The 16,090-nt window shown below is 51.8% G+C and overlaps 3 protein-coding genes across 3 annotated transcripts; 1 reads left to right on the forward strand and 2 right to left on the reverse strand.

The window, feature by feature from the left end:
- Positions 1-711: 711 nt before the first annotated feature.
- Positions 712-4,657, reverse strand: TGME49_212735 (hypothetical protein; the record flags this gene model as incomplete). Its single annotated transcript, XM_002370982.2, has 2 exons — positions 1,709-4,657; positions 712-1,133 (listed from the first exon to the last, which is right to left on the reverse strand). Exons 1-2 carry the CDS (start codon positions 4,347-4,349, stop codon positions 712-714), a joined length of 3,063 nt encoding a protein of 1,020 aa, XP_002371023.1. The 5' UTR covers positions 4,350-4,657.
- An 850-nt stretch (positions 4,658-5,507) lies between these two features.
- TGME49_212725 (hypothetical protein) lies at positions 5,508-10,370 on the reverse strand. The gene is made up of 5 exons (XM_018779572.1): positions 9,166-10,370; positions 8,613-8,713; positions 7,779-7,824; positions 7,165-7,205; positions 5,508-6,622 (listed from the first exon to the last, which is right to left on the reverse strand). The coding sequence occupies exons 1-5, from the start codon at positions 9,562-9,564 to the stop codon at positions 6,547-6,549; spliced, it is 663 nt and encodes a 220-aa protein (XP_018634669.1). The 5' UTR covers positions 9,565-10,370; the 3' UTR covers positions 5,508-6,546.
- Positions 10,371-10,957: 587 nt separating this feature from the next.
- Positions 10,958-16,090, forward strand: TGME49_212710 (phenylalanine-4-hydroxylase; the record flags this gene model as incomplete). The annotated part of the gene is made up of 8 exons (XM_018779571.1): positions 10,958-11,836; positions 12,148-12,221; positions 12,702-12,874; positions 13,401-13,532; positions 13,933-14,100; positions 14,699-14,874; positions 15,228-15,437; positions 15,893-16,090. Coding segments are annotated over exons 1-8 (1,707 nt in total), but the record flags the coding sequence as incomplete, so codon positions are not given.

The raw sequence follows: 16,090 nt of genomic DNA on the forward strand, positions 1-16,090 counted from the left end.
AGAAACCACAGACTGCTGACGTAGGATCCTGTAAAGGAAAAGACGCAGACACTCACGCACAGGCAACGTGCGTTTCTGTTCTAGTTTTTTTCTCTTCCCAGAGGCTGTCTGCTCGTTGACTCGGTTTTTGCCTTTCTGGTCTTTCATCTCCTTGTTCGTCGCCCTCGCCTCAACCGTTCTATTGCTTGCGCCCTCCCTTTCACTTCCTTTCTTCTTTTCTTCATCGTGGTGCACATCTCACCGTTGTGTCGGTCAACGAGGAAGCCAAAGGCGGTGTCTGTGGTTGCCACGACAATCGATTTGGCCGCTTCCATCAAAGCAAAGGCGACGTCGTACAACGCAGGGTCGGGGACGCTGAAAAATGTAGGGAAGCAATGGAGACACTTGCGGCCTGTCAAGATTGATGCGTCAGCCGCGAACCGGTGATGGAGCAGGGCAGACAGGAAGGAAGCAAAGCAACACCCAAACGCACAACTGACAAGGAGCAGCGCAACACAGAGTCAAACCACGTGACAGCGGCTGAAGCAGCGGAGGTAAAAGCGCGAAATACAACCAAAGACACACAGTGAGAATGGCTAGAGACCGAATGCGTCACAAGATCCCGGGCATACAAAAGAGTCAAAACGCCAGCTGGAAATCTCTGTGCTTTTCTCTCGTCCTCAGGTTCTCATTGGCTCCCATCGAGCTTCTCCATCTCCCCTTTCTATTCACTTACACCACTTTGTCGGCAACAAGTGCCATGAGAACCGTGGGAAGAAGCGCCTCCGCACAGCCCAACAGGATAGCCGTCAGCGCGGCCCAGCTGCTTTCTTCGCGCCTCTCCTTTTCTCCCGGTTCTCCACCGGAAGGTCGAGAAAACACGCCACCGACCGAAAGAGGCAGGACGTGACGAGAAGATGGCGCAGACGAAGCTACCAGGGAAGAAGACGAAGCCGAGAGGGAAGGATTGAGAGAAGCGGACGAACCCGGCTCAAGAGAAGACGCAGGAGAGGGAGACACAGGAGAGGGTTGTAGTGAAATGGTTCCACAGAAAACGAGCCACATGAGGAGCATTCCAACGGCGACGAGGAACAAACTCCCACCTATTCGATCGATGAGATACGCGAGGGCCGGAAGCAGGACAATGGTGGTAACTGAAGACAAAAGAAGAACGTGGTCGGGATACGCAGCGGTCGACAGAACAGCGATAATGGTAAAGCAGCAATAACGAACAGAGCCGAGGGAAGTATGCACGAAAAGCAACGGGTCAATGGGAGCAACAACGGAAATGCAGAGAGTGCGACGCCTACGAAATGGGCGCGGGAAAATACGGATGACGAGAACAGACACACGGGAGGAAACCTGCAAAACCTGAGATCCGGAAAAGGGGAGAAAAAAGAGCATTACTCGTAATTAGAGGAAAAGCACATCGACCCGCACTCCACAGACGATGAACAACACCCGTGTTGAAAGCATGGCAATATGCACAGTCACGGGAGGAAACCAGACACACCGGGACAAAGGGAAGGACGAGGAACTAACTAACGAGCAGCAAGGAGACGGATTTGACGGAGGCAATTGGGGAAGACTGACATGGAACAGGGGAAGTAAAAAGAAGAGACACAGGAGGAGCGGTAAGCGAGAGAAGAAATGGGGAAGGAAGGAAAGAAGGAGAAAACGATCAGCCCAAGGATGTTTCGTCTCTCGATAGATGCGTAGGGTAACTCACCAGTGATGAGAGCTGCATAGACAGCAGCATGCGTGATACTGGCCTTGTACACGCGGTGAAAGATGCTGGAAGAAAAGGAGAGGAAGCAGTGGCCGACCGCCACGATAAGCGCATGAAGAATAACAAGAGACCAAAACTCTCTCCCCAGCTTTCCAATTTTTTCCCGAACTTCTCGTTTCTCTTGTCTGCACCACATTCGGAGACTGTGTTCTTGAAGTATCTTCCCTGTTCTCTCTGTCGGTCTCTTTTTTGCCCTGCTCCGGTTCGTCGTCTTCTGCCTTGAGGAACACAGACACAGCGCCACAGGGTCCTGCCTTCTTCGTCTCCTTCTTTCTTGTCTCTCCGCTCCATATCCAGTTCCCTTCTCGCTGTCTCCGTCTTCTTCTGTCCCTCTCCGATCAAAATCTGTCGTTGCTTGCTCTGAAAAGTGCTCTCTCTCCCGTGGCTCTCTTCTTCGCCTGCCTCCGTTTGACAGCACTAGGAGGGACGCTTGCTCTCGCAACTCGAACTCCGTCGACGGTGGAGAAGGCACACATGGTGGCGTCGCAACAGTAGCAGAAGCCGAGGAAGACGAAGAAGCGGCATGCGAGGGATAAGAGAAACAAGGGAAGGATAATCGGACGTCGTACGATACAGTTTCGGGGCAGAATTGACGGTGGACACGAGAAGCGGGTCCCGAACTGTCCTCGGCAGGGGAAGGGTGAAAAGTCGAAGGAGCTTTTGACTGGTCTCCTGCTTGGTCTTTGAGCGTTCGCGCATGCCGCCCACAACAGTGTCCAGGAGAGCAGCCATCTCCGCCCTCCTCCCCGAAAGTCCCCGCTCTCGTTTCCTCTTTGCTTCTCTCGGGGTGTGTTGTGTGGCTACCGAGGAGCGGCTCTGCGAGACGGTCTTGCCCTCGCCAACACTGCTTTCTTTCCACTGCTTTACTCTCGCGTTCGCCTACGTTTGTCTCCTCTTCCGGTTCTTCCCCTTGTCGCGTCGCTGCCTGAGCGAGGAGCGCAATCAGCAGTCTTCTCACGACTCGTGTGACACCCCAAGCCGCTAGCACACTTACGCCACTGACGAGAGTGGTGCCGACAACCAGTCCTCTGTAGTCGAATTCTCTCGTGTCTACAGGAGAATCGGAAGGCAGAGACGAAGAGCGAGGAGAAGAGGACGCGAACAGAGTGTCTTGATCTTCCTCTCCCGAACCTTCGCGCTCTTGTGTAAATTCGTGCGGCGGCAGATGAGAGAGAAGGGAGGCGACAAACACCGGCCCTACGCGCCCGAGAGTCTTCGCCACTGCACTGCATGCGACACTGAAGGCCATACACCCTGCAGGTGAAGATGGAAACAGCGTGACAAGGGCAGATCGCTGAAGGACGACGAGCGCAGCCCCGCCCGCGCCGGCGAGGATAACGGACAGCCAAGCACCTGGAAGAAAAGCGAAAACTGAGATGGAGATTCCGAAACAAAGTTGCCCTGTCCAGCACAGCGCAGCGCATAAGAGCAGCCTCTTCGACGCTTGGTCATTCGCCATAGACGAAGAGACGAAGTCGGGGGAACTGGCAGGAAGAACAGACCGTGGCGGAGAGCAAGAAGACGAACAAAGAGAGGAAGACGATTCAGGAGAACGCCAGGAGTATGCCGGACACGGATGGACAGGTTGTGAATGTTGAACAAGAGTACGCGACTGACGGGAAAGGTGGGAGAGAGAGAAGGCACCCGACTTCTCCGCCAGACTAGCCGAGGCAGATGGATCTCCGCCACTGTGTTGCACCTCACTTCTGTCCCTTGGCTCCTCAACAAAATCCCCAACTAAACCTCCGTTGTGTTTCTCTTTTCTTTGATCATCCTCTTCCCTCTCCTCTACGGTTCTTCTTCCACCCCTGCGTTCTCCTTCCTCTTTGTCCGCGCCGCCGCCGGTCACCTTCCCGTGAGGTTCCCCCCGCCGGGTCTTCTCGTGACGAGAAGAGCACGAGAAGCCCGCCAAGAGAGAGGCCGGCACGGCTGGGAGTTCAAGGAGCGAGAAGAGAATTCCGTGTGAGAAGTCGGAGTACTGAAGGCGACGGTCCCGCGTGAAGAAGAGCTGGAAGGTGGTAAGAGCATGGCGGAAGAAGTGAGGCGCAGCGGCTGAGAGAGACACCAGCGCCAGGAGAACCACGCGGTCCAACAAACGAATCCTCTCTTCCGCTGCTCCTATCAGCGAGAAAACAGAAACGGAGTCAGAAGAGGGCGCATACGTCTCCGCAAGATCCGAAGGAGAAGAAGCGCGAGACAGGGGAGAAGAGCACGAGACAGAGAAGGAGCTGTCGAACGATTCTTCGGTGGCCCGAGCAGCTCGCGGTGTGAATCCAGACGGCGGAGGAGACACGGTGACGATCTGAGCTGATGGAAAACAGACATCTTTCTCACGCTCGCCTTCTTCTTCGCTACCCTCTAGCCTTTCTTCTTCATCACCAGGTCTGAGAAGCGCTGAGACGGCGAAACCGTTTTCTCCCGACGCCGCAGGCAGGGAACAAGTCGAGCGCGGAGGCCAACATGCAGAGAGAGGAAGGTCCGAAGGAGAAACAACGACTCGTGACTGCGTGCCGGCCAAAACTCGCTGCGTTTCTGGTGAGATCGGCGAATCACAGATCCTCCCTCCAGCCGGGTCGGCCATCGTGGAGGGACAGAGAGGCCAGCGGAGAGAGGCCAGTCAGAGCGCCGGGAGAAGAAGTAGGGGGAAGTGGAGAACGGTGAGGTGAAGACGGAGCACCGAGGGAAGCAAATGAAGGAGAGGAGACGTGAGAAGATGTGGAGGCAGTAAGAGAAAATGATACAACTTTTCGTGAGTCCATCTCGTATATACTGCTCTCGTTCATCCCTGTCTCTTTGCCAAGTCTTAGGTCACTCCGGGGACAAAACTCCCTAAACAGGGGCACAGGGTACTTCTGCCATCAAAAATTCGGAAAACGCCACCCGTCGACATCGTTCGCGTTTCTGAAAAAGTGAATTGAACACACGGAAGCGCTAGACAGCTGCACACCGTGGCGGGCACGGCGGTGTCTCCGGCAAGGGTGTGCATGCAGAGAAAAGAAGTCAGGGAGACAAGAACCACTGAGAAAAAAACAAAGATGATGTACACATCGACTTTTCATCTGATGTCCTCTAACTGAATGCTACACTTGGGCGGTCGAAAAGGAAGGCCAAACTCTCTTCTAGGACGGACAGAAAAAAGAGAAACCGGTATCAGGGTCAACAAGCCACGCGTCGCGTGTGTCTCCACCGACAGTGCGACAAGCCGTAATAGGCAATTATCTATAGACTATGGCGCTCACTAAACATCACTCTTCTGTACAATATCACTGGTGAGTAGATGGTGGATATGAACAGTTGTTTGCTTCCTTGAGTGGCGGAGAAGAATTTAGACAAGCAGAGGATAGAGGAAAGGAGAAAATCAGAAAGGACCACATGCCATTCCGCACGACACGATAGGTTTCTCTCCGCTAGAAAGGACAGTAGAACGCTTCCACTTTCCTGTGCACGCATTTTGAGCACTGCAGAGTTTGTCTGTCCCCCGAAAGAAGACATACGCTAACCGTGAATGTACAATCTATCGATGATAAAAAAGTCACCGCGGATACGGTGAACAGCGACTGCCTTGCTAATCGAAGGCTGGAGTGTAATTCATATCTGATACCATACCGAAACGCCGGCTTCGCACCTCAGAAGAATCAAACATCTTCAAGATGTGGAACCTGTGTGAGGTACGGTTGGCATGTAGCCGCTAACGTACTTCATTGAAAAGATATCTATCGCAAGTTTTCGGTATACGCGTTTCGCTGTCTTACACGCAGACGGAGAGGCACCACCAGGTAGAAGAGTTCGGACAGATTATGCAGCGATTGTTTCGTTCATGCTTTTAGGCTCTTCAAAACATGTTTGTGAGTGATTGAAGACTCTCAAGCTTTAAAGCCAGTGATTCACCTCGTGACAAATACTCCCCACAAACTGTTAATGCACCTAACAATAAGGACCTACGTGGAGCAACAAGCCCCACTGTGTACGGCACTGAATGCCGAGTCATTTGATCCAGCTCACGTGCACTCTTGATGCAAAGACAAGTCTCTATTGCACTGCTTTCATACAGTTTAGTACGTACACAGAAGGACTACTTTATATATATATATATATATATATATGAATGCACATGTGCTGTGACTTCCAGGAATGGTGTATGTGTTTACAAAGTACTGTATTCACGCATCTATGACCATGCCTACATCTCTACAGATGCAGTTACATCGATATCACTGTCCGCGCAAGTGAAAACAAGCCTCGCTCACAGGCACGGAGCAGCCTGTGTGGTGGATCCTTCCACGGAAAAGTCTTCGCTTCTCGCGAGGCGTCGAAAATTCGAGAAAACTGGGACCAATCAACTGCGGAAGCGACATTCATCACAAGCCAGCACCAGGGAGTCCTTGAGTCGGTGCCTGCTGAAATCGCAAAGAGATCAGTGAGAGGATCAGCTCCAGTCACTGTTTTTGAGCGACCAGAGCGCCGGTCCAAGACGACACCCAATGATGTGCCACCATCGCAGCGCTTGGCAGCGACGAGTGCCTGGGACGGCGGAAACCGTCCTTGCCCTTTTTGACCAATTTGATCGCCGCGTCAGGTCAGGTTCCACAGGGCCACTCGAACTCTACTCTGTTTACGCTTTTTCGGATGTTTCCTCTAGATTTGCTTCTACTCGTCGCCACTCTCTCTTGTCTGTCCTCCCTCTTCTTTCTCGCATTCGCGTTCTGCACCAGCCTCTTCTGTTCTCTCTGCGTCCGCTGCCTCAAAGTTGCCCTGCCGCATGCGACAGAAGGCGACGCTCAAGCATCTTCGCCTCCGGGGCCGGCGGTCAAGTTCTTCACCCGCAGCGCCAAATTCTCGTGTTCCCGTTTCCTTCTGGAGAGCCGAACAAATGAGAACAATTGACCACAGACATGTCACTGGACGCTGGTGCGGCTAAAACAGAAGCGGAAGGCAGTTCGCACACGGTTGCGGCAGAGAAGGCCGCTTCGGCGATTCGCGCAGTCAAAAATTCCCTGATGTGTAGGGATTCTCGCATATACTCCGGGCATCAGGAGAAATCCATCGGACATGGACTCTCAAAAAATCAGGGAAGACAGAAAAGAGCAAAGACACTTTGCAGAGCAGAAGCGACGCTCCGAGATCAAATGCGGGGGTCCATGCAAACAGAAAAGCACGGAAGTGGCCAGAGCACAGACGAGGGAGAGACGATCCAACACTCGATGCAGGAGAAGCGAAAAACACCCCACGCAATCGAACAAATAATTGAATATATACAAACGTTAACCCATCCAGACAACCATAGAGAGCATATTGGCACACATATGTGTGTTGTGGACCTACAGTTGCAGACAGGGGGGCAGACACGCATGGACAGAGATGTAGGGCAGCGGCTCTTTCATGAAAGGATAGCTCACCGGAGTTCTTCTTGCTCGTCGTCTGTTCTCCTCTGAACGTACTGGAAAGAAGGCAGAAATCAAGCAAGCGGAGACCCCAAGAACTTAGGATCAAGAGCCTCAGGACAACCCCAACACCAGTGGAGTGCTGTAAACGAAACGAAGTCCGAGGAACCTTTACGTAGCATCCGCTGTCTTCCCTCTTCCGCTTTTTCCCTGGCCGCTCATGTATGCACAACGAACCACACGTCGTGGGATCCAGCGACGGTACCATACATCCCCAAGTGGCAACAACCTGCCCTCTTTGAATAACGGGATGACGACCCCCTTCCCCGTGTTCGGAGATGGCTACCGAAAGTGTTATCTTGCGAAATAACTCTACAGGAATGGTACCTATGGTTGCGCCTTCCCGATACTTCTCTCGTGCCTTCTCAGGGTCTCTTTTTTCGTCGTCTCCCCGAAAATATCGAAGGCACTTCCACAGGAGCCACAAACGCGATAAGAATCCAGCAGTGTGTGCGTGTGTGTGTGTGTGTGGTGCAAAACGGTCTGAAGCCTCTCTCGTTCTATGCAGCGCGCATATCGGGTTCTCGTTTGGCTGATGCTGCAGAGAGATCCAGGTGGTTAGACCTCACCTCCGCGTATCGCTGTTTTGCCCGAAGATCGTCTATGTACGCGTTCCTACGAATTGAAGAATTTGAAGCATCAGCACCCGTGTGCCCACGACGACATCGAATAAATAAGCAGTATATTGACGTAGCCTATGTTACTGAAGATTCATGAAGGCACTGAGCGTCTGCCGAGCAGATACCACGGACATTATTAAGAGATTGACGAGAGAGGCGATTGAGAGGTAGATCACCGCGGCAACTGACGGTAAAACAAAGAAGCCCAAGACAGACACGCACCGCGCGACTTGCAGGGATATCAAGGAGAACAAGAGAAACGTCACGAGAGCGATAAACAAATCAAGAGAGATCAAGAAAAAAATCAAGAAGAGATCAAGATGAAGAGCAAGAGAGAGATCAAGACCTAAATCACGAGAGATATCCAGGAGATGGAGTGAAAGATAAAATGGCGAGAACGACTTAACGATTGAGGGACATGTTAGAGCAGGAACCGTGGCACAGATCGCCTCCACAGCGTCGAGACCGAGATGAGCATACGTCTCCACAGAGAGAAGTCAGGGGCAAAGAGAAGGAACGAGGCAGGGGAAAAATCGACTCACCGGTTTTGTGTTGTATGCGCTGTGTACGTAGAACTTCTGTGGACAGTATGGAGATGCCTAGGCTACTCCCGACGTCCAATACTTATATGTCTATGACAGGTGCGCGATGTTCATGCAGTTGGTGTCTCTATGCACTGCCCAGCTGTGAGGGCTGAACGAAAGAAACACACCTCCTCTTTAGTTTTTCTCTCTCGCGAGGCTCCGCATATTCACTTGCGTCAGATGAACAGTGCGCGCTTACGCTTCCGCTGGGGAGAGACTCGCCACGTGCTTCTTTTCCCATCTGCGAACGTCGCGGAGAATAGTCTTGTCTCTGAAGGAGACACACCGCTGAAAGCTGATCTGCACAGGCCACAGAGGACACAAAGAAAAGCAGGAGAACAGATGCAAAGGGTCGAACGCAAGAGACGAGTGGAGAAGAAGAAAGGAAACGCGGAGGCAGGACGCGGCGAGGAAGCTGAATCAAGTACGAAACGACCGAAGAGAGCGACGGAAGAAAACCGGTGGGGGGACAAATGGCTGAGCCAACGACAGAACGCATTTGAATTGTCACTTGTGTTGGCCTCTGTGTCGCAACTCCCCAGGCCCCTCAAAGATGTGCAACAGCTCTCCACCTTTCTCTTGGTGGACTTGACACAACCGACGCGTCGTTGAGGATACATAGGAAAGGACATTCAGTTTCGACAACGTATGAGCCGAGGATCCCGAGCGGGTGCGCGGTCACGAGTTGAACTGAAGCTGGCGGTGGAGCGTGCTTCGACTTCCACGTTGATCCCTTTCTTCTCCCCTCTTACCCACTGGGACTTGCACTGCTGAAGCCGGGCATACTTTCGCTTCGATTTCCGGTCGTGCTCGAGCATCTGAGTAACACAAGTGTCAACTGCGTCGTATCTCTGTTGGCATTTTTCGTGCTGCCTGTCCAGTTCCTCCTTGACTTTCTCGTCGGCCAACATCTCTTTGGGGACCTGAGGAAGCTTCATCATGTCTGGATACGAATGTAGCTCCGCCAGCGAGTACCCGTATCGCCTCATGGCAACTTTGATTCGGTTTTCCTCTTCTTCCTCGGAGGGGAAAAAGAAAGAAGACAGTCCGCCCTTCCGTCGACTCTCGGTGGCAGGTGCGCCTACAGAAGAACGAACATCTTCGTCCGTGGAAGAGGAGGAGAACCAAGAAAAGGGATTGAAGGACGCCATAGGTTCCACGGAGAAGGGCAGAAGAAACGCGAGTGAGAAGACGAAAAAAAAGCCGTCTCAGAGCAAAGCAAGGGCGCAGCCGAGGCTGGGAAGAGAAACGATGGGAGAAACAAGAAGCTCTGAAAAACAAATGCGAGGAAGGAAAAAACACAGACTGGACTGAACGCGCAGGTTCACCGTGAAGAGGAAATACACCCAGAACGCTGAAGACGATGTACCGCAGTCTGTCCCTCTTCGCCACTGCCTACATTCTACAGCTGTCCTCTCTCACTCACAAACGCGTTTCTGATCTCTGGGGAACTCTTCGTCTTTCTCTCCCTCTTGCTCCCAGTTTTGTTCCCCTCTTGCTCACTCGCAGCAAACGAGAGTCGCACCACACCCTAATTCACGACCCGTTCGTTTCAGAAAGAAAAACGAGAAAAATTCATCAGTGGCATACGGAAATTCAGAAAGCAGGAACACCAAGGAACCGGGAAGGATAGTATCAGTAAAGCGCGGGATAAAGCTGACCATGTATTGCGGCAAAATGCTACCGAGGAGGCAGGTAAAGATCAAACTGCAGGAGCCATCCTTCCCCAGTGGCTCACTGTTCCCCTCGTCCCAGGCACATCACTTCTTTTTTGACACCAGCGAGAGAAGAAACAACTCCGTCCCGAGATCACACCGGCTAGGTGTCGGCTTTTGAAGAGAAGGAAAAAAATTGTCGACAAGGCCACCGCGCAGAGAAGTCGCGACACGGGGATTCCGCGAAACGAAGGAGATGGACACACAAAAAAGCGAGATATTTCTCTGTAGGGATCCCATCGGTGAAGCGATAGTGGCTTTCTTCACCGTGAAGAGTTACGCTCATCGAGAGTGAAGGTTTCGCAAGTGCATGCATTTTTCCTGCGGCCTGACGGAGTCGGAGGAGCGCTATACGCGTTGCCTCCACGTACGAGTGAGACACACATCGAGAGCTCATGGCACAAAGGTGAGAGCACAGGGGGTAAGCCGGAGAGGAGATGGCGATGAGAAGTGTTTGGCATCTGCCTTTCTTCTGATACGTTTTTCTTTCCCGTTCCCACTGTTGTTGATTTCTGTGTGAATGTTCCTGCTACAGCATACGCGCTCCCATTAGCTGCCTCGGGAAGAAGCGTTTTCGCCCACTTCCACGAATGCAGACTCGAAAGGAGTGGACAGGGGATGTGAATACTCGTTTTTGCTTTGCTGCGCAAGACTTGCAGGTATGTTGCCGTTCGTTTCAACCCTGCCTTTACCTCTGGCTTTTTCTTTTCTTCTCCGCTCGAAAGCAAGCCGTCAAACCGTTGCACGGGTGTGCTACGTGTCTTGCTGCGCGCATGCACAGGGTGAGTCATTTGAGTTCTTTTGTCTTGTCTACCGCTTTTTGACTCCGCACGTGTATCTAGTTTGAAAAGCATTCTGCCGCCTACTCTTCTGCATTGCGACGCCTTCTCTTCTCCTTGTGTCCGTCAATCCACGCTGAGTTGTTTCTCTGCAGCCTCCTCGTTTCCCCTTCCCTTATTTGCTTCTGTACTGGGTGCCTCATATCCAGGTGTAGCTCACCTCACAGGCTCTTTGCCCTCCAAGCACAGAGTTCTTGTGGGCTTGGCCACAACTTCTTTATCACCTGAAATATCTTCAGATTATCCGCTCCACTCCTCTGCGATTCCTCATCGGACTCATTTTATAGGGCAGAATGACTTTTATGTCTCGGGTAACCGTAATGTATTCTAAATCGATGTCTCTATCCACCGCGCTGCGTGCACACGTGACACTACGGGGTCTCCTCTCCCGAGCCTGTTCTGCTGTCCCCCAAGAATCTGTAGCAGCGATCAATTGCCCGCAGTCCCGTTTCTCTGCATTTGGCTGTGGACTGTTTCGCCTGTCCTGTCAAAACAAAGCTCTTTCCTTGCCAGCAACGTTTCACATTTCAGTGGCACGATGCCAGAGAGAGGAACGACGCCGAACTACGTTGCAGGGACGTCCCTTTGTCGCGGCGAGGGAGTTTGCCTCCTCTGTTGCCGAATCGACAACCACTGCCAATGGCGCCATTCTTACTTGCAGTTTCTCGGAGGGAAGGGAAGGGACAAGGGAAGATCCTCTACGGACACGCTCCCCGCAGCAGACAAAAGTGCAAGGCAGAACTTCGGACGGTGTAGCAAGCGGTGGCGCCACCGAAGGCCCGAGCACGAGAGCATCAACACGAAGGCTGTCGATCAATAACGTTTCCTGTCAAATCGAAGACCGAGTGGGCGCTATTTCTGAATTGGCTGTAAGCCTGCACGATTTTTTTGAATTGACTGTTGTCCTACGGACAAAGACGGCTTGAACACAGCTGCGCGTCCTTCCGAGTTGTGTTTTTATCTGGTTGGGAAGGTCACACTTTGTTGCACTTTCTCTCTCTAGGATGCAGGGAACAGTGGGAGAAGAATGAATACGAAACAGTAGAGGGAGTCTGCAACGCGACATGTTTCCTTCTGTGGCATAAATATGTGTGCCCACCTACAGCCCACTTGTCTACGTTCATCAACGGGCTCCCCTTCCTCATGCTCGGTTCTATTTTCTTCTGACTGCATGTGGCAGGCCATTTTCGCTGCGTACAATGTGAACATCACTGAGATTAGGAGCTCTCCGGATCCTCTGGATCTACGGAAGATGTGAGTATTTGGAAACTGAGACCCTGCGGCTGTGTAGGGTTAACAAGGTCGATGAACGTATCTCACCCCTATGCACAATTGGCTGCAATTGTTTTTTAAAATTGTGTGATTTTGAATTCGTACATCCAATAAGTAGGAAGATGAACGAAGTTTTCACAGGGTTGAGAAAATTTCTGGTTGTCATTGGTGTTTCATTATATGTGCTGTTGTTTCCGTTTCCTCTCATTCGTCCACTCCGATCACTAAGTCGGCTGCATTTTAATGTTTTGATTTCCTGATCGGAGATTCTCTCTCTTGCCTGCATCTGCGGTTTGCGTGTCATGCACTCCGGTATAGACCCGTCGTCAGCTCATTTTCTCTGGTTGCATGTAAGAGTTTTTCGCGTCCATTTCTCGTGTCGTCTGTCTGCTCTCTGTGTCGCCCGTGATTTCCTCTTTCTCCAGCTGGTTGTCACAAGTCCCATGTGTGATTTTTTTGTAGGACTGTTTCCATCAGCTTCGAGGGGGAATGGGAATCAGAGAATGCCACGCAGTTGATTGACAGACTGGGGTCGTACTGTGTGGCGTTTACTCGCGGGTCGCCAGCGGATGTCCCGTGGTTCCCTCGGTCTCCAGAAGACCTCGATCGCATTGCTTCCCACACTCTTGACGCGGGTATGTCATACTACAGGAAAGCCAACTTTTTCTGGGAAGTCGTGTCGGAGACAATTTACTTGTACATAGTTAGCTGAAGTGTCACCAGTATATCGACAGACTGACACGATGACCAGAGAGTTACATGCTTAATCGACCTGCACATGGGCGTCTAGTGGGTGAGGCGAGATGCGCAAGACAAGGATTTCACTCTCACGCTGATGGAGGTGGGTGGATGTATGGTCTGTAGCTGGCTCACTTGGGCACGGGCTAGAAACAGTGTGTACGCACAGATGGAGAGGGAACACACATGAAAACACGAATAGAAGAGGGCCTGTTGCAAGAGGTAGGTGAACTGATGAAGGCCTGTGAAGAGTAGGTGGGTCGAGTTGTCTCAACCATACTAGTCGTCTGTTTCGGGGATTTTCTTTCTCTCCTCTGCGCTGCTCTATGTCTCTTGCTGCCATCCTTTCCTTTACTTATATGTCGTCCGCGCGTGTAGTTAGCGCTCAATTTCTCTGCTCTATTCGGTCTCTCTTTCAAACAGGCAAAGACCTTGAGGCGGACCACCCTGGTTTCCACGACGTCATTTATCGCAAGAGACGTCAAGAGATTGCATCGTGCGCAGAAAATCATAAAGCCGGACGGGCAGTTGGAATTATCGACTATACACCACGAGGTGCGTAAGGCCATGAGACATCCAAATACACATGCATATTCGCCGGGAAGGAGTCCTTTTCCATGGTACTCGTGATTGCTGTTGCTGTGGCGTTCACTGGTATTCAAGACCCTTTTGTGTCTCGAAGGCAGGGGCAGTGATGGGAAGACCCGAATCTTTCCAACAAGGGAATGCAACGAGGTGATGATTAAGTGGCCTGAATAACAATCCCCACTTTTTGCGTTTTTTCCTTTTTCTTTGCGGATTCCTCCCGGTGTCCGTTGGGTGTTTCCTCCTGTTCACGGCCACCAGCTAGAAAGAGTGATTAGAACCGGATCATCCATTAGCTCTTTCGAGATGTCGTTTCCCCTCTTTCCTGTCCTTTTCCAAATTACATTTCTTCTTCGTCTCCTTTCTTCAGAAACGGCGACGTGGAAACACGTGTGGGGCATCCTGACGGATCTCTACCCCACTCTAGCTTGCAACGAATACAACGAAGTGCTGGCAGGTTTGAGGGATGCTCGTGTCTACGGGCCGGACACAATTCCTCAGGTTGCAGAGGTCAATGAGTATATCAAGGCCAAAACAGGTGCGGTCGCACGGCGCTCGTCCACATTGGTCGTGAAACAAGCAATACACCCGCGCAGACGTGTAACCATAGATCAGTATATGCCTATATAGAATTGCCACTGCATATATGTGCCTAGCCAAAAACGGTAACCTGATGCTGCGCGCGAAAAGGACGAAAAGTTGTTTCTCATGAGCGCAAAGGACAGATCGTCTTCCCCGAACGCTTACACTGTCGTATGGTAGGCGCTTGGCTGCGCAGCAATCTCGAGCGAAAGAGGAAGTGCCTCTAACTTTAACTCACGTAGGGACTCAGAAACATGCAATCAACCAGCCTCAAACGTGCCTGCACGCTTGGGGCTTCTCTCGAGACGCGAATGATCTGGTTGCTCTGTTGGTGGAAACGTTCGCCCTCCTGTGCTTCGTGGTGGTGAAGAAACGCATGCGCTCTGACGGGCGTTTTGGCTCCCGATGCCCGTGATTTTGTTCGCCCTCAGCTTTCTGTGATTGTATCGCTGCTCCTGCTAGCACGACATATCTGTCTGTTTCGTCTTTGTCAACAAGTGCTCCTTCGCGCCCATGAGAGCCTTCTGCTCTTGAATGTCTTCTTTTCTGTTCAGGCTTTACACTGAGACCCGTTCCAGGCCTTCTGTCGGCCAGGGACTTCATGAACGCGCTCGCGTTCCGCACATTTTTCTCAACTCAGTACATTCGGCACCACTCGGCTCCTCTGTACACTCCTGAGCCGGATGTCGTACACGAGCTCCTCGGCCACGCCCCTCTGTTGGCAAATCCGGTATGCACTAACCGGTACTTTTTTGTTTTAGCGCGTTGCTCTATCGCTGTTTGGTGACACAACGATTTCATTTCGCCAATGAGTTGCTGTAACCACAGTGCATCCGCCGCTAGTGTCTGCTCTGCTCGCGCGCCACCGTAATGTGGGATATGGGAGAGCTCTGACTTACACACGTTCCTTTTTGACGGTCTAGGAGCTTCCTCAAGAGCATGATTTACTCGCCAGACTGCTGCTCGCCGCACCACATAAAGTCGCGCAGACTGACTGATATTCAGGTGACGTTTGTGTATACGCATGCTCAACGTGCTCATTTAGATATACATACATGTGCGCGTGTTTCGGTATCTTTGCAGGATTTTGCAGATTTTTCGCAACTTCTCGGGCTCGCGTCTCTAGGGGCTTCAGAGGAAGACATTGCCCGACTCCAGCGTTTGTACTGGTTTTCAGTCGAATTTGGGCTGCTATGCAATCCGGGAAATGAAATGGAATTGGCTGCATATGGCGCAGGATTGCTCTCCTCACCAGGGGAACTCCGACACTCGACCTGTCCTACGAATGGGAAAGTATGTGAAGAGCGCACCAGGCGGCACTAGAATGTTCATCTCCATTGTGTGCACCTTTCACTCTCAATTAGGTTACGTTCCGCACGCCAGCACAGAATCACCGCCGCTGTTTATACTGTTGCCATCACCAAGCACTTCCCCTTGTTCGTTGTGCCACTCTGTGTATTGTTTCATGGTGTCCATCTATCTGGTTGCTTTGTCCTTTGCGACATTGTATTTCTTACGGTTGCAGGCTCTCTCTGCTTCTGTCTTTTTCTGTCCGTTCCTTGGCTCCCTGTCCATGAAGGCACACACCAGCATTACTCGGATTAAGCAATATCCCGGATTCTCCACCGTCACTGAGAAATGCTTCGTTGTTCATGTGCTGTGTGTCTGATGCGTGCTGGCGTCTTCTGCTGGATAGGTGAGCTTGATTTCGCCGCTACTCGCTTTCCTCTTTTCTCTGTTCCTATCAGCTCGAGGTTCGTCAGTGGCGCCCTGAGGACGCAGCACAGCAAGACTTTCCGATCACCACGTATCAGCCTGTCTTGTTCGTCGCGGAGAGCTTGAAAGATGCGCGTGACAGTCTTCTTCGGTACATCCAGAATCACATCCACAAGCCTTTCGCAACGAGATATGACAACGCAACTCGGACACTGCACGTTTCAACTGAT

The sequence above is a fragment of the Toxoplasma gondii genome (genome assembly GCF_000006565.2).
Source record: "Toxoplasma gondii ME49 unplaced genomic scaffold asmbl.1848, whole genome shotgun sequence".
Classification (NCBI taxonomy): Eukaryota; Apicomplexa; class Conoidasida; order Eucoccidiorida; family Sarcocystidae; genus Toxoplasma; species Toxoplasma gondii.

What these genes read in the sequence shown, in the direction of transcription:
- TGME49_212725 (XM_018779572.1), bottom strand. Translation starts at nt 9,564, where the DNA reads ATGGCGTCCTTCAATCCCTTTTCTTGGTTCTCCTCCTCTTCCACGGAC. An exon ending in AGTCTCTCCCCAGCGGAAGC is followed by an intron (nt 7,825 to 8,612) that starts GTAAGCGCGCAC and finishes TTCAATTCGTAG; the next exon opens with GAACGCGTACATAGACGATC. An exon ending in GACGAGCAAGAAGAACTCCG is followed by an intron (nt 6,623 to 7,164) that starts GTGAGCTATCCT and finishes TCGGCTCTCCAG; the next exon opens with AAGGAAACGGGAACACGAGA.